Raw genomic sequence first — 25,743 nt, 5'->3', positions numbered from 1 at the left:
TTTTAGGTTTGATCGTATTCCAGAGGCTTACTAAAAACATGTGAAGAATTTCAGCAAAACTCTCTGGAACACTTTTTGTTAAATTCTTTCAGTCATGCAAGCTAAATTAAATGACAGCTCTGTCCACCAAAAGATTTCAAATATCAATCAGGCTTCTCCCCTAAACTCATGAAGGATTTAAATGTTTTTCTAAAAGTCTTTTATTCCTCTTAATAATCTCTTTGGCTGTTCTCTTTACATATTTTTGAAATGTGTTGAAAGGGATGATTTCTGCCCTAAAGGAGCACAGTGCTTGTAGCTTGCCAACAGTATTTAATCTGAATTTGTGGGCACAATTTTGGGTATTGCTCAAACTGATATTTGCAATACTGTGGGCTTATTTCCAAAAGGAGAAAACAGCTATTAAACGGCAGTCCAAGAAACATGATGCTGAGCTCTTTTCAGAGATGGGAGATTAATGATAAAAAGTATGTTGTAGCTCCCACTGTTTATGTTAAAACTGGAAAAATAGGACCAGGTGGCTCAGTGGGCTGGTGGGCTCTGAGTAAAGTGGTTTTAAAGAATGAGTAGTTAAAAAGATTTCAGCATACAGTGGCCTGTCCAAGAAAAGCTGAGTCATTACCCCACGTCGCTGCATCTGTTTTTGTCTGGTCACTGTACAGTTATGAATAATTGTGTAAATCATGCTGGGATGCCCTGGGGAGCTTTCTTAGCAGGAAGGCTTGGCACACTGTTCCCATCTGCCTTGTGTTTTAGGCTGTAGGGAGACCACAAGACAAACCAAACAATGAATATGTACATGGAAACCAGATGTGACTGCCCAGTGTCCCTTGGAGTCCCTCCTGCCAATGCCCTGGCACTGCCCACCCTATCCATCCAGAGGGTCATGGTTTAAAAGGGATGGGGTTGGAAATAAAACTGATGGATATCTGATTCATTAGAATTTATAGTGAGGAGCAGAGGGAGTTTCTTGCCATGGTGGTTGTTTGGATGGGGGAGGAAAGCCCCGCAGCCCCCTCAGAGGTGCGTGGATGTGTGTGCCCAGCCTCCCACAAAGTGTGCTCCAGTTTACATCAGCTATGTTAAAGTGTATTTTTGCCATTATGGTTTAACAAAGAAGAGCAGATATGACAGTAAACTCTTACAGCTGGGTGAGTTGTGATTAAGTTAAAGCTATCTCACTGTTACATACTACTTTAGCGATCACCAGACTGTGTATTTTCCTGCCTCTTACCATGGGCTTTAAACGACAGGACATGAATAAACTGTAATGTTAGGGTACAGTCAGCTCTGCTTGCTATTTAAGGAAATCTATGTTCAGTACACCAAATATGATTTCATAAAGCATGCAAACCATCAAGGAGGTTGTGGAATGGTTGATGAGTGGGACTAGGACTGCTGCTCTGGATGAAGATGAGACATCCTGTGGGAACTGACAGTGGTCAGAAATTAGATTTTAGGCTCCAGGCAGTAGTTTGAAGCCTGTGGGAAAAGCCAAGTACATAACTCTCTCATTCTGGCCTGGGAAATCATAAGGAGGAACTCAAAACAATCCTTGTAGATATCTTCTTCCTGACACCTAGTGTTTTTCCAAATTGTTTACTGGTACTAAGAGGCATTGGTCTGAAACAACCAATAATATCCATTGTACAGAAATACTGTATAAAAGACCTTGTCTTTCAATAAACCTTTGCTATAATGCCCTCCGAAGGAACCGGAGTTCTACATATCATTATTTGAGCCATCCCGAATGGTAACGATAACATCCAACAGCATTCCTGGGTATGGATGTACCAATGGAGTGGAGTGGGATTTCTGCCCCATGCCTGGTCTCCTGCTAACTCTTCCATTGGTTTCGTCATGGGCTCTATTTCTCCCACAAGCAGCTGCAAAATTTAATTGAACCTCTCTCTAGTTATCAGCAGCTGGGGAGGGCATGCCTGAGGATGGAGCTTTTCTCCTGTCAAATGAAAGAGCAGTGTGGCAAAGGGATGTCACGTTCACTTGATCCAAAGTTGGGGCCCGCATGATGTTTCTCAGAAAGTTCCTGTTTTATTGTGGATACAAAGGCATAGAAATTACGCTGCTAATTTATGGCATGCCAAGAAAAAAAGTAGTACTACAAGAAATGCTCAGTTATTTTAATGTTTGAAAACACACAATTGAAAAATCCTGATTTTCCCTTGCCCCCCAGTGAGCTTATTAAATCTGAAAATATCCCAAAGCTTAATTCTCTCTGCCAGAAAGTTCCTCTGCTCTTTTGGGTAAGTCATGAAAGTTGTGCCACCTGGGCTGTGTGGTGGGGTCCCATCTGGCTTGCTCTGTTCCTGGGATGCAGAAGAGCGAGCATCCTGCTGCTGAACAGTTGTGGCCCTTTCCAGCACGATGGGCTTGGGTTTTGGTAGTGGTGCACTGGGTTTGAACTGGTGTATGTGCTAATTAGCTGCTGTGTATGGGAGACCCTCATTCCACCTCATCTGAGTACTGCTGTTAGCTGGGAGCTTTGTTTGGAGGAGCAAAGTGCAAGTGATGATGTAAAGGCTTAGGTGGTTGGCATGTTCAGTTCCTGGTCAAGGTCTTCCCTGTGTTACCCCCAGCACTGCACTTGCCTTTTTTTTTTTTTTTTTTTGTGGTTGCACCATACTCTGGGAGAGGCCTGTAAATGTCTAAACAAAGTAAAATTCCCAAAATGTGAACTTAACCAGCCTGAGCCAAAGCCTGTTGGAGGCCATGAAAGCACATCCCCTGAGTTTTGAGGAGATGAGCTACATTTCACTGCCTACCTGCCTACCATGGATGTGGGACTCACCCAGCATGGTTCTCACATCAGGCAGACTTTGGCATGTGCCAGGGAGAACTTTGCTGCAGGGTTTGCTACAGCTAGGGAACCCAAAGGGGTCTCACATGGAGCCATTTGTTTTTCATTACATTATGCTCCTCTAATATAAACACTAAGGTATGTGGACATTGCTGTGGATAGGGTGAGCCAGATGCCAAAGGCATTCCTCCAAGGCTGTATAAACTTCAGGAGATAAATATTTTAGAAACTGTTTTCTAAGGCTAGCTTAATAGTTTAAAAACATAACCTAGATTCCAGATATTAAAAAATGCCTTTCAAGGCATGCATATTGCTGCAGGAGGTGGAACTAATGAAACCCCTGAAGCATGTGGAAAGCTCCCATTTTACAGTATCTTCTCTGTTACTTATCCTTTTCATTTTTTTTTTTTTTTTCTTAGCGCTGAGATTAAAGTCAAGAAGTTTTTAACAGCATAGTGGCAATGATAGAAATTTTCAGCATATATTAAGTAGCTGACTCACACTTTTTCAAAGGGGATCTGGGCTTATGATGGAGTAGCCAGCTGGTTTCAGCAACAGCAAAATCAGGAAAGTCAGTGAAGAGAGGAAGCTGATAGTTTATAATGTGTCTAATCCCTCTGTGTGCTGTGACGAGAGTCTGAGGAGCTCTCACCCATGTTTGATCCTGATTCTGTGCTCAGGGGAGGCATTCAAGTCCCCGTCTCAGTGGTGTGCAAACTCTCACAGTTACTTAGGACTCAGCTTTAAAACATCCTTTAAAAGATGCTTTCATTGTGTCACTTGGCTACCCCAAAAACTTTCACTACCATCCTCTGTGCTTCAAGAGTGAGAAATGAGATTTTTAGGTTATGTTTGTGGGGTCCATACAGACCTGGGAAATCTGCTATTTCCTTTCATGTGTTACACCTAAAATGGGAGAGAGTCCCTGAAAGTAGTGAGATTCCTTGAACAGAGGTTCCTCTTGCTACTGTTTTTTTCCCATCTGGCCTACCTTTGGATATGTGTTTTGTAGCTGACCTCAGAGCTTTGGTGACATTGGGGTCTTGCAGGGCTCATGTGATTCTCACTGGGCAGAAGCCAAAGGGCAGAATGGCTCAATGTGGTTTTGCCTCCTCCTTTTGTTTCTTCCGCTGAAGTTTTGTGTGCAGCTTTGTCCGTGAATGAACCTGAGCTCCTTAGTGCTTTGGCACAAGGAGTGTTGTTGGGGTCTTGTCCCATTTTCCTGGCTCCACTGAATCTTGTCCCACTCGTGTCACCTGCTCCCCCAGCAAGTGCAGGATGAAGCAGCAGGGAGGGTGGAGGGAAGCAGCTGAGTGACTCTGGCCCCTCATGTCTTTCAGCTGCTCAAAGGGATGACTTTGCCACATTGAAAAGCTCCAGGAAAAACCGCAGAGGAGGAGGAGAGCAGAGACTGCGATGATGAAAATGAGTGCAGCAGAGGCTCTGGGGATGGAGAGCTGCGAGTGAGGAACCAGCTCCAGTTCTTAGCAGGTGATGGGGATGGTGGTATTGCAGCAGCTGCCCCTCTGTGGGTTATAGGTTTTGGTGATGGTGTGGCGAGCTGCTCCCTGGGGTCTTCTCAGGTTCACTCACTGCAGGCACCCCCAGTGCCCTCCACAGCCATGGCCCAGAGACCGCAGATGCCCAGAATTGTGCTGGCTGGCTGTGGTGCCAGTCGAGGCAGCAGCTGGAGAAGAAATGCCTCTGCTTTTCCAGGCTGGTTCTGTAGGGGTGTATTGAGGGCAGCCTATTGGAGAGGATTTGAGGCAAGTTGCAAATCTGATGTAGGTCCCAGGGTCACCCCCTTCTCTCCTTCCTACTGCTACCTGCTGATTCCAGTGCTACACAGTGCTCTTTGAGAGACCAGACAACTGAACCTGGATAAAATCAGCTTTGCAGCTTTGAAGTTTAAAAGGCAAATTTGGGCTCCTAAGTGAAGCACAGATATTCATAAATTCCCTCCCATTGGTCTGGTTTAATTAAAATATCCTAATGAAGTGAGAGCTGCAATATTAAATGCCAGTCTCATATCAAAGATTATTGCCACATTATGTAAAATGCATAAAATACATATATTCAGATATTAAGTAAGGGAAAGAAAATACTTTTCAAGTCCTCCACTCAAAGTCTGAAAGAGAAACATAGAATTCTGAGAGGGATAAAACATACTTAATTTCATCCAAGAACTAAATAACAAAGTTTATGTTCAAGAAATACAGGTGATTCACAGTGTCCTGTGATGAGAGCAGAGATACATGTTTCATTTTCCATGATCTTTGTGTCACACCTCGATGCTATTTTTAATGTGTTTCTAATTTCCTCTTAAAGCCTTCCCCACACTATCATCAGTGATCTCTTAAGTCAGATATATGATCCTTTCTGCCTTATTCTGCCTATCTAGGCTTGTTTAATCACTGTATTGATCTCCCTGGTAACTTGCCCTTCTGGCAACTTAGACCCCTCTTGTCACTGTGGTAGGAACATGCAACAGGAAAAGAGGACTTGTCCTCCTGTGCTGCTCTGCTGGATGGTGTTTCCTGATGCCTTTGCTATGGGTAAATATTAACTTTAAAGCAGTTGTGTCTCTGGGGCATGGGGTTCCTGGCAGGTAGTCTTTCAGGTTGCTGAGAGTGTGGAATTTGTCCAGCAGGGCTTTAAGGCACTGACTGAGCTCAGAGGACCTGTGCTGTCAGGGAGACCTTCTTCCTTGAATGCCCATGCCATATGCTCTTTTTTTTTTTTGTGTTTTGCTTTAGAGCAGAAAGGTGAAGCTGATATGACAGTGACAGATTCCTATTTGGTTGGTATTGGATATAAACTGTGACTGTTCAAGTTTTATGTTGGAAACCAGCCCAGGAAAAGTTGTTGATGGTGTGAAAATACTTTCAACATTTTTGAGAATGATATTTCTTTTTACTTTGAAAGGGTATTTTTCAATTAATTTTTTTTCTGTCATATCACATGTACATAGCAAGAAATAAAAGGGACCAGAAACCATTCCACATTCCACTCTCCCCCCCCCCCCCGACTTCCACAAATTCTAAATTTTAGGGTAGCATGCTGATTTGAAATGATGCCAGGCTTTGAAATCTGGAAATAGTTTACAAAATGAACTTTTACATTTAATGTGGCTTTCTCTTTCTCCTTCCCAAGGTGGTTACCCTGTAATAGAGAGAGAAGGGACTGGGAGTGGCTGGGGTTGTGTTACTGAGTTCCTGGTTTGATCCCCTGCTGGATTCTCTGCAGTGTTAAGGCAGGAACATGGATGGCAGGCTGTGTTGTAGTGCAGTGGTCAAACCCAACCCCCCATTTGAGCATGACTGAGTCCTGCTGACCCTCAAGGTCTGCAGCCAGGGGACATAGTTTGGGGGTTTTCCCTCCTTTTCTCAGGTGCTTTGTTCAGCTCAAAGAAATTGGCAGTTGAGAACTCCTCCCTTCCAAAGGGTTTCCCAAGCCTTGCAGATGGACTTGGTGATGCTTTGAGGAGGAAGAGAGGTGAATGTCTTAGGCTGGCACCAATTTTGGCTGTTGGTTGAGTGAAAACATTGGCAGAGTTTGCCACCTCTGAGGTCTTTGCATCTCTCGGATGCAGTGGGAGTTTCTCCTGCTCCCCGGTGTGGGTGCCACTGGTCCTGCCAGCTAACTGCAAACATCTGCTGAGCACTGGCCTCACCAAGATGTCCCCTCAGAAGGTCTTGAAAATAAGGAGATGAAAAAAGAGCGAAAGAGAGGAAAAAAAAGTCAGTCTAAAATACAGACTAGTTTTATCGCCTGTTGTATAAAATGAAACCTTTGCTTCCTATTTATAATGAGCCTGTAATAACTGTACAGTCAACCTAAACTTTAATGATTTAAACATACTTGTAAACTGTCAAGTCAAAAGTTTGTGAGTGACTATAAACATATGTTGGTGATCCTTATATGCTAATAAATTCATTATTATGTTGCCTCAGTGGGAAACATGGAGATGGCAGCCTTTTTTCTTTATGATAGGTCTTTTATTGTTTGTCACATCTGCAATACATTAAGGGTTTTGAAGGCAGATGATGTTTACAGTAAGGGGGAGGACTGAAAACCTCCCAGCTCAGAGAAGAGTGCATCCTGTTTGTCAGTGGAGTACTGTAGAAATTACTTCACTGCTGTAGACTCCAGGACAGTGTGGATGAATGTAGACGAGAGATCTCTGAAGTTGGGTTTTAGAAGATGAGGTTTATTGTAAAGGATATGAGGCCTTGCTCTGAGCTGCCAGGCGCAGCTCGTGGCAAGGCTTAGGGAGGTGGGGGAAGGGAGAGGTAGGGAGAGGAAATTCCAAGAGAGGAAAGTCCTCGGGGAAGGGTGCCAGGCAAAGAGAGCGTCCAGCCCCCTCGGGACCCCTTATCAGGGGGCTTCAAGGTGGGCTGGGACAGGACTTGGGCCAATGGGGTTACAGATACCTGATACTTCAGGGGAAGGTTACAGGTGTGGGATGAACCATACATTGGGGGTGAGACAGGACATTCCATTTGACCTCTGGGTCTGGCTGCAGGTGACCTTCAGCTGGTAACATAACTGTTTTCCCAGACATCCAGTAGCTAGGACATCTCAAACATCAAAACTGACTTTCAATTCTATTTCACTTACAGGTTTCACGTTCTCAGAGTCTAAGCAGTCATATTTATAGGGTTTTCTGGCTTCGTCCTCCCTAACAGAGTACACATGGAGCTGGCACCCTGGCCATGCAGGTCTAAAAATGGAGGTCTGTACATACACACACATATATTTATGCCACACCAATGGCAAATCATGTCTGCAAATGAATTATAGTATTTCTCCCCAAATTATGAGTCAGTGCAAATGTCTTCCAGACTCTGTGATGCAAACGTACTCGCAGCCTGCTAGGATCAGTCATCCCGCACCAGGAACCCAAAGGAAAAAGAGCCCAGGGTGGTTGTTGCTCTGCTGATACTCCAGCCAGCCACCCACTAATTAGCTCACCGTGGATGTTCTCAGTCCAGATGCCACTTGGAACCAAAGAGGTCATTGCCAGGGTGCCTGAAATTAAAATATGGATGCTGGACAGGCTCCTGTGCCAGGTGTGGGCTTTATCAAATGCTGGAGGACAGGAGGTGCAGGCATTTTAGGGGCTTTGCAAATGTGGTTTGCTCCAGTTTACCTGTGCCCCTGGGCTTCTCACAAGCTTTTCTGGGAGGAAAAGATCTGTTTTAGTAGCTGAAGCACCCAGAGAGCATTCTGAACAATCTAGCAACTTAGGGAAGGGGTTGGGAGTTTGAAGGGAAGATTTACTCTTCTAAAATATGTGTGTTAGGCAGCAACAAAAGTTGTCTTGGGAACAGACGGATTTGGCAGAATTAAGTAGAAATAGTTTGTCCTGGGAAGGGAAGTTTGCCTCATCCCATGAGATATGTAAGTATAGATGTGTGCAATAAAAATATATAAAGATGGCTCTGGAAGTTTGTGTGTGTAAAACAGCTCCCCTGCCTGGCTGCTCCTGCTGCAATAACCTGCAGTTAGTTTTGCTCTCGGCTGTCCCTTAGCTATTTCTAAGGGGAAGAGGGAGGTTGTAGTTTAAGCCCCTGTCTCAGTTTGAAAGACAGGTATCTGCTAGGGAGGGGCAGGGCCTCTCTCTCAGAATGGAGAATTCAAATTCCCTCCCTCCAAATTATTATAATTTAGAAAATTAAAGGGGCTTTCAGGCAGAGGTATGGGGGTAGGAATAGCAGTTCTTTACTAGTATGTATAACAAGGCAAACAAACAACAACAACTACAGCATTAATAATAAACAGAGCCAAGAACCTCGAGGGGCTTTGTTTCACAAAGCCTGGGGCCGTCTGATCTCTTGGGACTCCAAGAGCACCAAGCTGAAACAGTGGAAATTCCCAGGCTGGTGGCTGGAATGGCAGGATGTCCCCAGCAGGCAGGATGGGATGTCCCAGCAGGGCAGTGCAGGGCTACAGCGTAGCAAAAAGAGCAGTGCCGATGAAGCCACGACGGCTGGACAGGGCTGGCCTAGCTCCAGCAGGGCAGGCAGAGGAGCTCTGAATTCCTGGGCACATGAGCAGATGATGGTAGATTTCCCAGGACCAGACTTTCTGTTGACAGTGGACTCCTGCAGCAAGCAGCAGCCTGGCCTTCTCCTTCCGATGCCAAGAGCAAAAAAGAATGAAGCTGCCCCCAGCTCTGTCCTTTTCCTGCCCCAAAACTCATGTGAACTTCCCCCTCCTGACTTTCAGCCCCCTCCTTTGTGTTGGTTAAGCACCAGTACTTAGTCTCCTAGCAATTTATGGGGGAAAAAATTCTATAAATAAAAAAAGGAACAAACCTAACCCCCAACAGCCCCCAAGGAAGCCCCATGTTTTCCTGCACCCTGCCCATTTTCTGCCAGACCCTTTGTGGATTTCCAGCAATTCATGCTATACCTTGGTGCTTTATGAAGAATCAGCACAGTCTTCCCCTTGACTTACCTAAATCTATAACTCTTTAGTAACTTCTAGCTTGCTTTGTGTTATAAATGAGATGTACTCCTTTATTTCATTTTCAAATTAAGCAATTTATTAATTTTGTCTTCGGCAAAAAGCGGGCAGGACAGCGCTGGGTGCATGGGGAGTCACCGCTCTACCAACATGCATAAATTCAGTTCTTGAACGGTAGTCTCATACCATTCTAGGCACTTCACTTCCCCAAATTTTCAGTTATTTTCTACTTGCTTTTCTTCATAAACAGCTGTTGTGGTTTTTGAAGCTCTGTTGGGGTGATGGTCCGAGATGGTCTTCTGATGTCTCTCCAGCCTCCTATTCTTTTTTGTTTAATTTTTTTTTTCCACTACCATTATTTTTGGTTATACAATTTGCTTAGACAAGCATATATATTTTGTTAGTCAGCATACATTTTGCAAGTCTCCTCTCAGTCATTACACAACCTAAAGCTAGCATGCCTCAATAAATGTCTTCGTAGGGCCCCTCTCTCAGTTATTACAAAACTCAAAGTCAGCATGTTTCAAAATGTCTTTGTAGAGTCTCTCATCTTATGTTGGTCCCACTTCCCCTCACGTCCCCTTGTTAAGTGATTACAAATTCTTCCGTACTAAAAAAAAAAAAACAAAAAACCAAAAAACAAAAACTTGTACAAAGGACAGTTTGAAACTTATACTACAAGGTAGTTTAAAGCTTATATTAATCACTTGCAAACAATTACAATTTTGTTGTTAAAACAGTTAGCTAAAAACCTACTGTTGTATAGTTGCCTTGTTAAACCCCACTTCCATGCCTTACTTAGCTGATTTTTTAAAACTTCTTTATAATAATCCCATGATCTCTGTCTGCATTGCCTACAAACACACATACATAGGTGGGTGCTATTTGATTGACACGAATCACAACCTGACTCCTCACATTTGCCACTGATTTATCCTCTTGGCAGGGTTTTTTCTAAGTGCTCTCATCATCGAATTGCAGGCTTGAATATTGCCTCTGAGCTGGCCAAGTGGGGTGTTTTCCCAGGTGGAAAGGCTGTTTGTTGGTAGCCCCTTTTTCCATGTTACAAAGGTGTAGTTGCTTCCAAATGAGAATTTGGAATGCACATCACAGGGCAGGGGAGGTCTCTGTGTTTGTGTGGTGGCTGTGCCCTGTGTGGGCACAGAGTGGGACCCCTGTCTTTTCTGTCTTGCACCATGTTTTTGGAAGTGTGCTGGCTTGAAAGCAAAACCAGCAAGAGACTCCAAGTCAGAAAAAAAACAATTTAATAGGAGGAAAAAAGGTAAAATAAAATAAATGCAATAGTACAAAAGATCACTGACAGAGTCAGAATACCTGATACCCTGTGGTGGTGGTAGCAATCCAGATGAAGTGGTCTTATTGAAGCAGTGATCCTGTAGAAAGGTCTGGTAGCTCTTGCCCTCTGGGAATTCAGTGGGTAAGGCTACCAGTGCTGTCCCAAATCCCAGATTATATTCATTCAGGTGGCAATGCTTGGCTCCTCTCCCTGGGCAGAGCATTTCACAATGGGCTGATATGATTCTATGAGTCTTGTAATGAGTCCTTGATTGCCCATTACACAGAGATAGCTCCTGGAAGGCGTTACCTATGAGTCATGTGGCAAGACATTGATGGCCCGTTAACAGAAGCTAGTCTGGAGGGAGGGGGCAAGAGAAACACTGCCCAACCTAGTTTCAACAGCTCATATAGATGGTGATAGAATACATAGTTTGGGCACATCTTACATTTTAACCTAGGACAGGACCCTGCTCTGAAACCCTGTGAGTTGCAACTTTCATCCTGTTCTGCTTTTAAACAGCTCCCAATGCCCAGAAAATCATTCCATGTCTTCGAAGTCTCAGTGCTGAAATGTTCCTACAGCTCAGCCTTTGGCGACCTTCCTCCCCTCACCCTATCTTCTCCCAGGTTTATTTCAGGAGAGTGCCATCAATCCAAGCTCCCTCCCTGAGGCTGCTCATTTTGGGCGTCAAACATGTACTAGGGGGTTTCCCTGTCAAGGTGGTGGCTGTGAATGGCAGACAGGGAGGGCAGCCAAGATCACCTTGGGTGCTGCCCTCCTGGTTTCTGCTGCTCATTTCTGTGGGAAAAGTTCCTTAGAAATGAGCATTTGTGCTGGAAAGGGGGATGCTCCCAACCTGGGAATAGCAATCAGAGTCTGCCAAGACTCACTCCATGTGTGTGCTGGGAGACAGACCAACACTAGTTAAAATATTTACAAGATCATGTATTCCCATCCTTTACTGCAGTGATCACTGCTCTGCCAATGCCTCCAGGGTGCCCCTATCTCAGCACCTGTATCTGCTGATGCTGCTCTGCTCCATTTACTGCTGGATCTTGGGCTGTTCATCCCTCTGCTGAGGCAGGCATTCTCAAATACCTGAATGACTTCTAAAATACTCTTTCCACAGGTGGAAGATATCCCTGTTGGAGTCCAGGGCATTCCTTTGGTTGCCCTGGAGGGTCAGGGACCTGGGCAGGGGGGTCTGGGACCCCAGCCCAGAGCCCAGAGCTCAGAGAGACACTGGATTTGATTTCAGTCCATGGGAGAGGCTTCTTGCACTGCAGGAAGCATTGCAGTCCACAAAAGTGTAAAAATAGTAGTTTAGTATATCACAGGGTGAAAAAACAGTGGGTTTGGGATTCTTGGCATTGAAGTGAATGGGGCAAGATGGAGAATTTAGGGCGTTGTCTCTTTCTTCTTCCTTCTTGTTCCCTCACTCCATTTCTGCAGTGACGTTGGCACAAAGTAGTTAGTGAGGATTGGGTCAGAGTAAAGATGACCTTTTTAGTAATAGTGATAGACATTGGTAAGAAATAGTAAATAAGAAATACGTAGAAATTAGTATAAAAGATAAGGACAGCCCAGAGACAGGGGGAGTCACCAGATGTCCGAGCCGCGGCAAACATCTTTTGGACACTGAGAAAATTGTAAGATAAGAACTAATAAACGAAGCATGTAACCTTGAAGACTCCGTCTTTTCCTGCGTTTGGCACAGAGCTTTGCAGAGGGCCAGAACTCTAAAACCACCTGAATGCTGGGGAATTTAAACTCCTGAAAAGGAGCCCCCGACAACAGGCGTCCCTGAGTTGGGACAGAAACATATCCCCATCTGTGTGGGTTTTGCTGACAGTGCAGGGCCATGTGGCTGTTGTCCCATCCTGATACACAGACTGCAGGCTTGGATGGTCCTACTGATAAATATCATGAATGCAGTACCAATATTTACTGTGCATGGCTCTGCTCAGCCTTCAGCACCGTTAGCCTGTCCTTGGCTCAGGCACCAGATGAGCCAGGTTGGATTGACACAGCATCCTTCCCATGGTGTTTTCTATCTGCTAAAAGTTTTAGGGCTTCCCACTATCATTTTAGTAGCAGAAACTTACTTTTTTTTTTCACTTTTTTTTTTTTTTTTCTTCAAAGAGAGTGCTGTTGAATGCTTGACTGAAGCAAGGATAGCAGAAACTTGCTGTTTTGCGAGACATTCATCCTGTCCCAGAGTGAAAAAAATGACAAGGCCAAATATCAACTCGATTATCCTGAAGGAAGAGCTGGAATTGTACCGACTAAAACAGTACAATAGCCTGGTTATTGCTTTTCTATTTCAAATGTTTGTGTTTATTGAGTTTTTCTTTTCATGAAGATCTGGTTCAAAGTCAATAATTCCTCATCATTATCTAAATAAAAGCTAAAATATGGAGAGGGAGTCACATGTAGCAGTTGACTGTCCCTCTAATTGAGTGGCAAGTTCATTAATTTACTTTTGATGTCAGCAAAAAATGATTTTTTTTTTTTTTATTGACAGACTGAGAAAATTATTGGTGGTGTTTGGAGAAGGACTTGTTCATAGCAAGAGGAATGACAAGATTTGTCTTTACAAACAAGCCCTGGGTCTGCTGGTAGATAAAACTAGCACTGAGAAATAAGAGAAACAATAGGAAGGATTCTATTGATTGATGAATGGAAAAGAAGATACTTGCCTTTACAAACAAACTGTAGGTTTGTTTGTAAATGAAATTGAATATTGAAAGATGAAAGCAACAATGGGGAAAAACCCATAAATCCCATAAAAATTAAAAATTAGGGGGATTATACATTAAAAGGGGAATCTGAGGTCTTAGGCATTTCGAGAAGTCTGTACCTCTCAAGTACCTCAGCCAATGGGGAAAGAGAGAGGGAAATGCAGCTGGGAAATTAGGATAAAAAGAAGGCTGTGACTTATTAAAGAAAATGTGGGTATTGATCTAGTATTGATACCCAACTGTGACGGACAAAAACTCTCTAACAGTTTAAAGTTAGAAAGTGTATGTTTATTACGGCGCCGGACAGTGTGCAGGATAGCTCCCAAATTCACACCGCAATTTACAGGTGATTACAGAGTCCTTTTATTTACAAAAGCATTGAATACTCAAAACACAAATGCATATTCATAACCCTGGTACATCCCATTCCCCGCTTCGTATGGTAATTAGCTCAAAAGCTATTAAGCATGCGTAGTTTGTTCCTTGAAATGGGTCGGTGGTCTTTTTCATGGGGAGGGGTCACCAAAATGAGGAAGTAAAGAAGTCTTCCTTGCTCTGACCTTTCTACCTTTTCAATGAAATGTGATAAATGAACCCTTGGTAGGACTCCTACTTCATGTCTTCATGACCATTCAATGAGTTTCTGGGCAGAGGAGGCCTACAATTGTCTTATGTTCCTAAAGGCTATTCATCAGTTTCAATATTCTTCATTATAAACCCAGCTAACCAAACAAAGTTGACAAGTAATCAGTTATTCTAATATGGAAGAGTGATCCCAAACCCAATTTCTCTTAGTTAATTACTAACTTTTAATTTCAGCAAAGCCTACCTATCTACTTTAGTTAATTTCAGCAAAGCTTACCTCTAACTAAATCTTAACCCCTCTAAAAATCCTTAATTCTCTAAAGTTTATGTCTCATTCCCCACTTCTTCTTTAGGATGAGTAAATTCTTTTACTCAGTATGGGGATTTTTCTTCATCTGCCCAAGACACATGCCTAGTGTCTCTTAAAACTAAACCATATGCCTTTGACAGCAAGGTTAAATCTGTCATCCGTCGCAGCATCCTCCAATTCCAAACAAGCATCACAATGGACAAAATTAAGCTTATACTAACTAAAATGAGCAACACAATGATCGGGTGAACTAAAGCATTAAGTATACCGGTTGCTATGGGTGACCATCCAAAAAGCACATCCCACCAATGATGAGACAAGTGTTCTTCAAATCGTTTAAAAACTCCTTTGATGGTTTCTGTGTCATGTTGTATAGTGACTAGAGTCTTTTTCCCCGCATTTTTAATTTCTTTCAAAATTTCTTTCAATTCTTGATGTTCTAATAACTGAGCAACTAAAGTCAGATTCATCCCTATGGGCACAGGCACTATCTCTTGTACAGTAACTAAGTTGGCCTTTATATACTGATGTGATATTACGGGTGCCCGATAAGAAAAATCACATCCTTTAATTTTAACAAAGTTACAAACACATAAATTAAATTGAGTCTCATTCATGACTAGATTGTCTATCATTATGGTGGGACATGCTGTCCTGAGACAGACACAACCTTGTCCTATGTATACAAGCAGAGTTGTTTGATTGTCTGAATGTGTTTCAAAGTGGCAAATGCTTTGGTCTGTGTCCAAACATGTATCTTTATCATTTTCTAGTATCCCCTCACATATGTATCCTAGTTGTTTCCTCATAGAACAGGGCTCTAAATTAATGGTTTGCCACTTTCCTCCTATTTCCCATGCCCACATTCTCTGTTCAGAAGGATACAACACAGTCCCTTCATGGTTTAATCCTAGGGGAACTACTGGGTGAATTAAGCTTATTGATGCATTGTGTATGGTTAAAACAAAAGCTGTTACCTTACTGGTCACGGGGTTATAGGTGAAATTAACTAAAGTTCACCAAGACTGAAGTTCCCTTTCCATCTCAGATGCATTATCCCAAACAATTTTGCGGAGTTCAGCAGGGAATATTCCCTCTCTGCCTTCCCTAATGACTGCAGCAGCCACTGATTGCATCCATAGTTGTGCCTGAGTACATCCAAGAGCTAGTGAAATGTTTTCACTGGCTGTACCTAGCGCATTAATTATTACTTCATGATCTTGTTCTTCAGTGTTCTCCCAATCTGGTAATACTTTAGATAATTTCCAATGGCTGTCACCTAGTGCTAGTGAAGATGATTGCAAAGGTTGCTGTAGTTTTACTAAGTCACTCCCTATTGTGGTTAATTTATTCATTAACACTTCTGAATCTATTGTGTTTAACACTCCTAATCCTGTCCCTAGCAGCCCAGTGAAATCTCTCTTGCTCCTAAAATTGGAGGGCATCCGTTTTTGAAGCCAAATTGTCCAATCCATGAAGGTATTTCTAAGAAATGGGGCACACTCTGGCCGAATGTCCGAAGCATTTACTTGTACTCCCATTTCTACCCACTTCAGAGACCACTCTGGATTAACTAGTAGTCTCTGAATTCCCATTTTCTTAATAGCATATGGCCCAATTCTAGTAACTATAGGAACTAGGGGCTTCTCTTCTACTTCTGGAATAACTGGTCTTTGGGTTAAAACAGCTTTCTTTGGCATTATTGGGGTAGTTCTGGCTTTGTCCTCATGGTATTCAGTACAGACTTGAGTGATATTAAAATCAAGATCATACCCTTTTATTGCACACCCCTCTATTTTTAGTCTAAATTCAGGACACTTCGTCAAGCATTTGTCACAGAATTCAGGACTGATCCGGATGAGTTTCATGGGTGGACGGTAAGCCTCATGGAACCCATCTTGTACAAATGCGTAATTGCATCCCCAAACATTCCTCCCTTCCCACAAACGTGCATTTGTGACCTTTAGGATCTCATTTAAGGCCTTACGGGAGTGCGGATCATAAGCCTTCCCTTGGCACCGGTATATTCCAGTTACGTTGTACCTGCGTGGTATTACATTGACTCCTGTTATTATGACAATGACTACAATAGTTACAATTTTTTTCATTGTGTCCATGATTCCTACAAGTCCATTTATTCGCTGTTCCGGGTGAGTTTCAGCTTTAGTTCGTTGTCACCTGGTGTCGCCTTCCAAATTCCTTCAGGAGCTTTCTTCACTCGGGAGTGATGGATCCAGGCCTTCTGTTCTTTGATTTTGATTGCAGTGAAGGTAGTGAGGAGCACTTGGAATGGTCCTTCCCACTGTGGTTCTAGGGTCTTCTCTGCAAAAGACTTAACATACACATAATCCCCAGGTTGTACATCATGTACTGGCCCATCTAATTCTCTGTTTTGAGCCCCAGCCACATGTTTTTCAATTTCTCTTAGCTGTTTGTTCAGAGCCACCATATACCTGTGTAGGGTTTCTTCCCCTACTTGTATAGGGCTTGTTCCTTCTTGGACTGCATATGGTCTCCCATATAATATTTCAAAGGGGCTTAATTTTTCTTTTGTCCTTGGCTTAGTCTGAATTCGCAATAATGCCACTGGGAGAGCCTGGGGCCAAGGCAAATTTGCTTCTTGTCCTAATCTCACAATTTGTTGTTTAATCAAATGGTTCATCTTTTCCACCTGGCTGCTTGATTGGGGGTGATATGGAGTATGCAATTCCCAATCTATCCCCAGGTGGTGGCTTATTTGTTGCACAATTTTTGAAATAAAGTGTGGCCCTCTATCTGAGGATAGGGTGGCTGGAACTCCAAATCGTGGTATTATTTCTTGCAACAGTGCTTTGGTCACCTCTCGGGCTTTAGCTGTCCTAGTAGGGAAAGCTTCTGGCCAGCCTGAAAAGGTATCAGTTAATACCAAAAGGTAACAATATCCTCCTTTTCTGGGTAATTCTGTAAAATCAATTTGCCACTGTTGCCCAGGGCCGCAGCCTTTCCCAATTTGTCCAACTTTAGGTTTTGGGGTATTCTTAGGATTAGTTCGGAGGCAAAGACTACACTGACGAGTTACCTGGATCACAGTGCCCTGTAGTTTTCTGGCCATAATTCTTTCTTTCAAATGGTTATACATGGCATCTATTCCCCAATGTGTTTTCTCATGTTCTTTCTGCACTAATGACCACAATAAATAAGAAGGTACTATGAGTTTCCCTTCTTCTGTCACAGCCCATCCTTCCTGATTATAACTTGCTTTTTCTGCTTTAATGAGTTTCTTATCTTTTTTAGTATATACTGGCTTACCTTCAATAAGAATTTTTCCATCTGGGATTAGGGCTGCCTCAACTGTCTCATCAAGTATCTCACCTTTAGCTGCGTCTTTTGCCTCTCTGTCCGCCAGCATATTCCCCTCCTCCAATTCAGAACTCACTTTTTGGTGTGCCTTGATGTGCATGATGGCTACCTTCTCAGGTAGCTGTACTGCATCTAGCAGTCTCAGTATCTCTTGCGCGTGCTTGATGCTCTTTCTTTGTGAGTTCAACAGTCCTCTCTCTTTCCAAATGGCTCCATGTGCATGAACCACTCCAAATGCATACCTTGAATCCGTGTAGATGTTGATCTCTTTTCCTTTTGCCAACTCCAATGCTCGAGTTAAGGCGATTATCTCAGCCTTCTGCACGGAGGTGTTAGCTGGTAATGGTCCAGATTCTATTACCTCTCTGCTTGTGGTAACTGCATACCCAGCATGCTTTTTCCCACTGATGACATAGCTGCTTCCATCAGTAAACCAGGTCTCAGCATCCTCGAGCAGGGTGTCCTTCAGATCCAAGTGGCTGGAGTAGGTGGCTTCAATGGTCTCCAGGCAATCATGGATCACTGGTTCGCCTATACTCCCGCTGAGGAAGGAAGCTGGATTCACAATGTTAGTTACCACAATCTCAACATCATCCTGTTCTACCAGTATGGCTTGGTATTTCAGAAACCTCTGTGGGGAGAGCCAATGTCCCCCTTTTGCCTCAAGGACTGCAGACACTGTGTGAGATACTAGCACAGTCATCTTCTGGCCTAGGGTGAATTTGCGTGCTTCTTGGATGTTTATTGCCACTGCTGCAACTGCTCTGAGGCACCCTGGCCATCCTTTAGCTGCCATGTCCAGCTGTTTGGAAAGATAGGCCACTGCCCTTCGGTATGGGCCTAAGTTCTGTGCTAATATTCCTAAGGCAATCCCTTGCTTCTCATGGGAAAACAGGAAAAATGGTTTACTCACGTCTGGAAGTCCCAGGGCTGGAGCTGACATAAGGGCCTTCTTTAGCTGGTTGGAAGCTTGGGTTGCTTCCTTTGTCCACTGCAGATCTCTGCTCCCTTCCGTGATCAAGGCATACAGAGGTTTAACAAGCAACCCATAGTTATAAATCCACAGTCTGCACCACCCTGTCATGCCTAAAAAGGTTCTTAGTTCTTTCACTGTCTGAGGTTTTGGGGTCTGGCATATTGCTTCCTTGCGATCCTGCCCCAAAGTCCTTTGTCCAGCACTCACTTCATAACCCAGGTAAATAACTGTTTGCCTCACCATTTGGGCTTTCTTCTGGGATACTCGATACCCTTGCAGGCCCAAAAAGTTCAGGAGGCTTACCGTCCAGTCCACGCATGTCTCCTGGGTCCGGGTGGCTATTAAGATATCATCCACATACTGGAGTAACTGTCCTTCCCCTGGTGGAGGTTCCCAAGATTCTAAGTCCTTTGCAAGCTGTTCCCCGAATATAGTGGGGGAGTTCTTGTACCCCTGTGGTAATACGCACCATGTGAGCTGATTTTTCCTTCCAGTTTTGGGGTTCTCCCATTCAAATGCAAAAATTTTCTGGCTGGCTTCGTGGAGAGGGAGGCAAAAGAAAGCATCCTTCAGGTCTAAAATGGTAAACCAGGTTAGTTCAGGTGTTAAATGGGTTAACAAGGTATAAGGGTTAGCAACCACTGGGTACAAATCTTCAGTTACTTTGTTAACAGCTCTTAAATCTTGTACTAATCTATATGACCCATCAGGTTTCTTTACTGGCAAAATAGGAGTATTAAAATCAGAATGACACTCTTTTAGTAATCCTATTTGTAAAAAGTTTTCTATGATTGGACTAATCCCTTCTCTATCCTCTTTCTTTAGGGGATATTGTTTGACTCTTACTGGTTGTTCCCCTTCCTTGGGCTTAATTTGTACAGGTAATGCATTCTTTGCTCTTCCTGGTATATTAGAAGCCCACACCCCAGGAAACACTTGATCCATTATTTTCTGAAAATTCTCCTCTTCACTTACAACCTCAATTTCTCTGGTAATTAGCATTAAACTTAGCAGCTCCACATATTGATGGTCCTTTACCTCCAAACTAATTTCCCCATTTTTAAATACTATTTTTGCATCCAGCTGCTCTAGCAGATCCCTGCCCAAAAGTGCAGATGGAGCATTAGGCATATATAAAAATCTATGAATCCCCCATTGTTTTCCCAATCTATACTTCAATGGTTTGCAAAAATAAGCTCTTTCAGATTGGCCAGTCGCCCCCTTTACCATAACATAGTCATTGGTTACAGGTATTAGGGCCTTGTTCAACACTGAAAATGTTGCCCCTGTGTCTATTAAAAATTCCACTTCTTTTTCTTTGTTCCCCAGTTTAACTATAACCAGAGGGTCCCCTAGGGTAGGGCCCTCCGGTCCCCTTCAGTCCTCCTTTACATGAGTGACCACCCTTTCTCCTCTCCAATCCCTTTTTTTCTGTTCGTCACCCCTTCTTAGCTCTGGGCACTGGGTTTTCCAGTGTCCAAATTTCTTGCAATATGCACACTGATCTTTTCCTAGTTGGGATGGTCCTCGTCTCGGTGGACCTTGCTCACATCTTTCCTTTTCTCCCTCCCTTACTACTGCTACCAGTCTTTTCATTCCTTGTTTATATCCTTCTTCCCGATTGCTAAAGACTCTCCACGCCTCATCCAGTAAAGTCTCTAAATCCCGACCATCTGGACCCCGGATCTTCTGGAGTTTCTGCCTGATGTCTCCTGTGGATTGTCCTAAAGTTTATTAGTTGTTGTCTCCCTTCATCCGATTCAGGATCCAGAGTCGTGTGTCGTCGCATCGCATCTCGCAGATGATCTAAAAATTCAGAAGGTGTTTGAGAGGGACCCTGTTTGATGGCATATAGGGCTGACCAATTTATGGTTTTAGGAATTGCTCGTTCCAGCCCTTTCACTATGAGTTCTTGGTATCTCTTAAGCTGTGCTAATTCATCTGGCTCATTAGGATCCCACCTTGGATCATGAAGGGGAAATACATCTTTAACATCTTCTTGTGTTGTTCTGCAGTCATCTTCAGCTAAATCCTTGGCTACTTTCAAAACTAACTGTTTCTCTGTTTCTGTTAGGGCATCAAGTAATAACTGTAAATCAGCCCAATCAGGTACATGCTGCTTAATCATGAACCCCAACCTTTTAGCAACCCCTATTGGATCACTCCGATAGCCCTTTGCAATCTTTTCCCAGGCCTCTAAATCCATTGAGAAAAAGGGGACTTTAATCATCCTTGGTTCCCCATCAGAGGTTATAGCCTCCCTTAGGGGTGCTTGTATAACTCCTTTAGTTTGTTTTCTAATTTTGCGTGGGGAAAGTTTGGAATTTGGTGGGGGAGGTCCAGGTTCATCCTTTCTAGTTTGCTTTCTGGTCCTTGATGCTACTGGACCTTGTGGGGAAGGCTCGGGATTCGGCTCAGGTTCATCCCATTCACTGTCACTACTAGGCAATGGTGGGTAAAACCTTGATGGTTCCCTTGATCCCGGAGTTGGTGGGGAGGGTTCTACCTCAATCGCCGTTCTTCTGAAGGCAGATGAAGTAGGGGAGGCTAAAACTGATGAGGGTTCTGATTTTATTCCCACCTCTACCCTCCCTCTTTCCTGTTTCCTAGGGGGTGGTAAAAGTGCCTCTACTGCTTCTTGTTCTAGGACCTCTGCTGAATACACTTTATTGGGATGTGAACACCTCTGATTTATTGAACACGTGCTACAGCACCTTTTGGGCTTTCCTTTGTTAGCTTTATTATCCCTTTCAAGAGCTAATATCAAGGGGTCAGATGGTGGCCTGATCCCACAATCCCTTTGCCACTCAGGGTGATTTCGAAGACTGAAAAGCATATCAGCATAAGTCACTTCTTGCCACTTTTGCTCACGCCGAAGAAAAAGCATCAACTGTAATAATGTATCATAGTCCAGTGTACCATTTACTGACCATTTCACCCCTTCATCAAATCTATATAATGGCCACCATTGTGTACAAAACTTAACAAGCTCCTTCTTGGTTTCAGTACCACCATAACCCACCAGTTCCTTCCAATGTGATAAAATACACCCTAAAGGGCTTCCTCTGGGAATCTCCTTGCTCTCATTTGCCCCCATGTTTAGAATCCTCTTCTCTCCCAATGCCTTTTTACCTTATCCCAGCTCTTAAGTTTCACTTGGTATTCCTCTGGTACAGAAATATGCTGGCCACACTCAACCTTAAGGATTTCTACTGGTTTCTTTAAAGTCCCTGAAATTCCGTTCTCTAACAATTCAAATATTCTACTACTACCGTGAGCTTCCTGACCAGTTACCAACAAAATCCGTATAGCTGTCTGGGTAGCCTTTTGTTCCTGTGTACAACAGAAATTACAAACTCCACTCCTAGGTACCTTCCACCTGAATACCTGTCTGACCCAAGACTCCTGGCAAACTACACAATGAAACACAATCCACGGATTACAATAGCAATCCTTCCTTGAGCAGGGGAATTCCTCCGAACCAGGTCCTCGATTCCTGTGTCTCCTATTCCTGGGCATATAATTTTGCTAGTAAACAAAGGAATAAAACAAACTGTTAATTTTCTAAGAAATTAGTTATAACCTTTGACACAGGGTAGCAATGTTCTTTTAAGATAAGGCTCAGGACAGCAGCTGTTGGAAAAAATGTAGTTATTCTACAAGGGAGAGAACTCCTTTTTATTCAATAAAAAGGGGAAAAAAAGATACAGTTAGGCAGTTCACTCAAATTGCTGGTTATTAATCACTTATCAGACCAAGTCCTCTGTCATGCCTTGCTCTAGATATATTATTATTAAAATACCTTTAGAAATTGCAATCAGACTTCCATACACCGTAACAAGTGTGTAGCTTAGAGCTAATCGTATCTCAGCACCAAGATCTCTCAGCTACTCCAGCCAAGCTGAACACAAGCTCTGGATTCTCTGCTTTCTGCACACAACCAAAGCCACCAAATCAGGTGGGGGTTTTTTGTTTTGTTTTTTGGGTTTTTTTTTTTTTTTTGGTTTTTTTTTTTTTTTTTTTGTTTGCTCTCTCACAAAACCCTAACTCCAAAAACCAACAGTTTTAAGTTCACAAAACCCAGGGGACCCTAGCGACCCTGAGCACACTCAACTAAAGGTTTTAACGAGGTCTCACCAAAATCTTAGGGATTTCAGCTGGGACACCACACAAATCTCTCTCTATGACAAAAAGAAGCGGGGGTGGGGGGGTAACCCCGATCCCACAGTGTCTCTTTGCCCCTTCGTGGTTAGGGATTACAAAACCAAAATTTTAAAATATTACCACGCACTCTAGCAATGGCAAACCTCACAAACAAGCAAAAACGTCTCTTCTTAATTTCAGCACACACTCGCCAAAAGCTTTCCGGGGTCTTACAGGGAGCCAAAAGGCATGACCCGAGGCTACAAAGCCTGGATTCCCCTCCGGTCACTGGGGAAACAAATAACCCCTAATGATTACGCCAATCACTCCCTTTAACTCACACAGGCTAATAACACACTTCAAATCACGCAAATCAAATCACTTACAACACAAACTCTTACAAAACACAACACACACGGTGCACCAATAATTTTTCCACAGCCTAGACACACAAACCCACGAAGCACGAATCTGTCCACACTACACACACACACACACACACACACGGCGCGCGCGGAGCCGCAATGAGGATTTTCTGCGACCCACGACAGGACCCTTTGCGTCTTAAAACTCAGGCTAGCCTCTCGAATTATGGATGACCAAGGTACCCTTAAACCACAAACTGACAACAAAACCGGTTATCCTATTGCCGCTGTTGCCCCCACCATGGGACACAGATTATCAAGGCACAACAAAAACAGGTTGCCGCTCCCCACTACGGGACACGGGTTACCAAACCAAACCAAGCTAAACCAGGCTCTGCAGAGCAACCAAGGCATGTGTTGTGCACGAGACGTCTCTCAGTGTCTTACCAACCGCCTATACCAAAAAGGTACCTATTTTCAAGTATAAACATACCTTTTGTCCGTAATTCCAGCAGGCTCTGGTCTTTCCCCGGGTAGTCAGCAGGACCGCAGGAGCCCTCTTCCCAGAAAATTCCGGGTGGGCGCCCAGAGGGGTCCCGGACCCCACTGGCCCCACGGCCAGAGAGAGCAGTCTCCTGCCTGGCTCGCCAAAATGACTTATTAAAGAAAATATGGGTATTGATCTAGTATCGATACCCAACTGTGATGGACAAAAACTCTCTAACAGTTTAAAGTTAGAAAGTGTATGTTTATTACGGCGCCGGACAGTGTGCAGGAAAAAAAAAAAAAAACACAAAAAACAACCAAACAAAAAACAAATGAATTGATTGGACTTTGTTGGAGTTGTATGTCACCTTGCCTTTTTAATTTTTTTTTTTATTATTTAAACAACAAAAAATTTGGACATGTTTTGCTTTTGTTCTGCTTTGGAGCAGTAGCACATTCCCCTTCTTTTATGGAAATGAAAATCTGGCATGTTGACCAGCTTCTGTTGTTTCAGAAAGTGTCTGATGGTATTTGGGGCTCTCAATGATATCTTGCTGTCTGTTCCTGCTTTTCATTTGCTCTTTGCTTCCCATGGGACCTGGGATGATGCTCTGCCCTTCCCCCCTGCAGTAGGCTGGGCCTGTGTCCAGCACAGAACTTGAATGCAAACCCACCAGCACCTTCCCTTTCCCACACCTTCCTTCCTTGGAGGGCCCTTTCTGTGTATCCCATCTCCAGGCAGGTGGGAGCTAGTGCCTGAAGCGCTGCCTTGGGGCTGTCTTTGCTGGGTGCTGAGGGACCCTGTCCACCACTGAGTGCCCACAATGCCGCTGCATCCCTTGGTGGTTCTGTGATGTGTGGGGATAGATGTTTTGCAGTGGCAAGTACTGCTGGCTGCTGAGCATCAGGTTTAGCAGCTGGACAGATTTCCAGGGCATCTGTCACTGCCTCAGTCCCGTGCAGGAGTCCCAGCAGGTTTTCTAAAATGTAAATTACAATGCAATATGAGACACATCCTTTTGCTTTACTGTTTTTTTTTTTTTTTTTTTCTCCCTCCTTCCTGTTTGAATTCAGTTATCCCAAGTCTGTGTAAAATTGCTGGACTCTAAGCTATTTTGCTCGTGTCTCATGGATACTGGAGATGCTTCCTGCACGGGGAGGCGGACATCTGCTCTAGCCTGTATTTGGAGTTTTTTGTCAGACAGCCTGCAGTTGGCAGGTGGGAGCCAGTGGTTATTATCAGAATCTGAGTAATATCTTCTGTCTCCTTGATAATTCTCTGCTGGCTGCTCTGCAGCTTTGGCATGTTTGCTCATCCTCCTCTGGTTCTCTTTCGATCATTCCAGTGAAAAGTAAATTAAAAAAAAATATTGTGTGCTCCTGTTTGCTCATCCTCCTCTGGTTCTCTTTAGATTATTCCAGTGAAAAGTAAATTAAAAAAAAAATATTGTGTGCTCCCCAAAGCCATCACAGAACACAGCCTGCAGTATCTCTTCTCTAGTCCACATAAATCACTGCTAAAGCATGTCCAGAGAATGTGAAAGAATGCATTTATACCCAAAATGCTTTCCTCTCCCCTTCCCTGTACAAGCAAACTTCCCCGCTTGTGCTCCAGTGCTTGTTCTCAGGGAGCATCTGATGCACTGTCACCTTCTGTGTCCCTTCCTGACTCTTGTAGCTTTATTTAGGTGTGGGCTTTGGTGACAGTCAGAAAGTTTTGCCCTGGACAGTTGGAGTCTGGCAGTTCTTGTGGGGATGGAGGTCCTGAATCTGCCCTCTCCAGGCATCTCCTTGCTGGTTTGGATTCCCCCCTTCCCACCCCTCATTGGCTTTATTTACCCCAGAATCATCAGGGATGCTCTCCAGCCACTGCAGTTACCAGAGCTGAATGGTTTTTCCTGGGCCTCAGACAGGTCCCTCAGGTCTGCTGACCTTGTTTCCAGTGAATAAATACCAGCTAGTGGGTCAGGTTTTTATCCTGGAGGTTTAGCTGATGTCTTTCCCTCTATTTGGCTTCTCTAAATGTTTTTTTTATGGCAGCCCTGAGCAGCTGAAGGCAGCAGAGGTGGTACAGCACCATGGGCAGAGTGGGTCTGGTGCAACCTGGAGTTCCCAGCTGTAAATAATTGCACTGAACTTGGCCCTTGAGTGCCTGTGGACTTCAGCACCAGTTTAAGTCTCTTGTTGATACTTAAGTGTCTGCTGGGCC

General features: G+C 43.7%; 1 protein-coding gene across 1 annotated transcript in view; it reads left to right on the top strand.

The window, feature by feature from the left end:
* Positions 1-25,743, top strand: part of GPC3 (glypican 3) — a 166,651-nt gene that overhangs the window by 125,003 nt on the left and 15,905 nt on the right. The window contains 1 exon segment of the mRNA XM_040089155.1: positions 4,159-4,309. Within this exon segment, the coding sequence (XP_039945089.1) occupies positions 4,159-4,309 (151 nt within the window).

This window comes from Hirundo rustica, chromosome W (genome assembly GCF_015227805.2).
Source record: "Hirundo rustica isolate bHirRus1 chromosome W, bHirRus1.pri.v3, whole genome shotgun sequence".
Classification (NCBI taxonomy): domain Eukaryota; kingdom Metazoa; phylum Chordata; class Aves; order Passeriformes; family Hirundinidae; genus Hirundo; species Hirundo rustica.
Note: the sequence above shows the minus strand (reverse complement) of the source record. Positions and strands in the feature narration are given on the sequence as shown.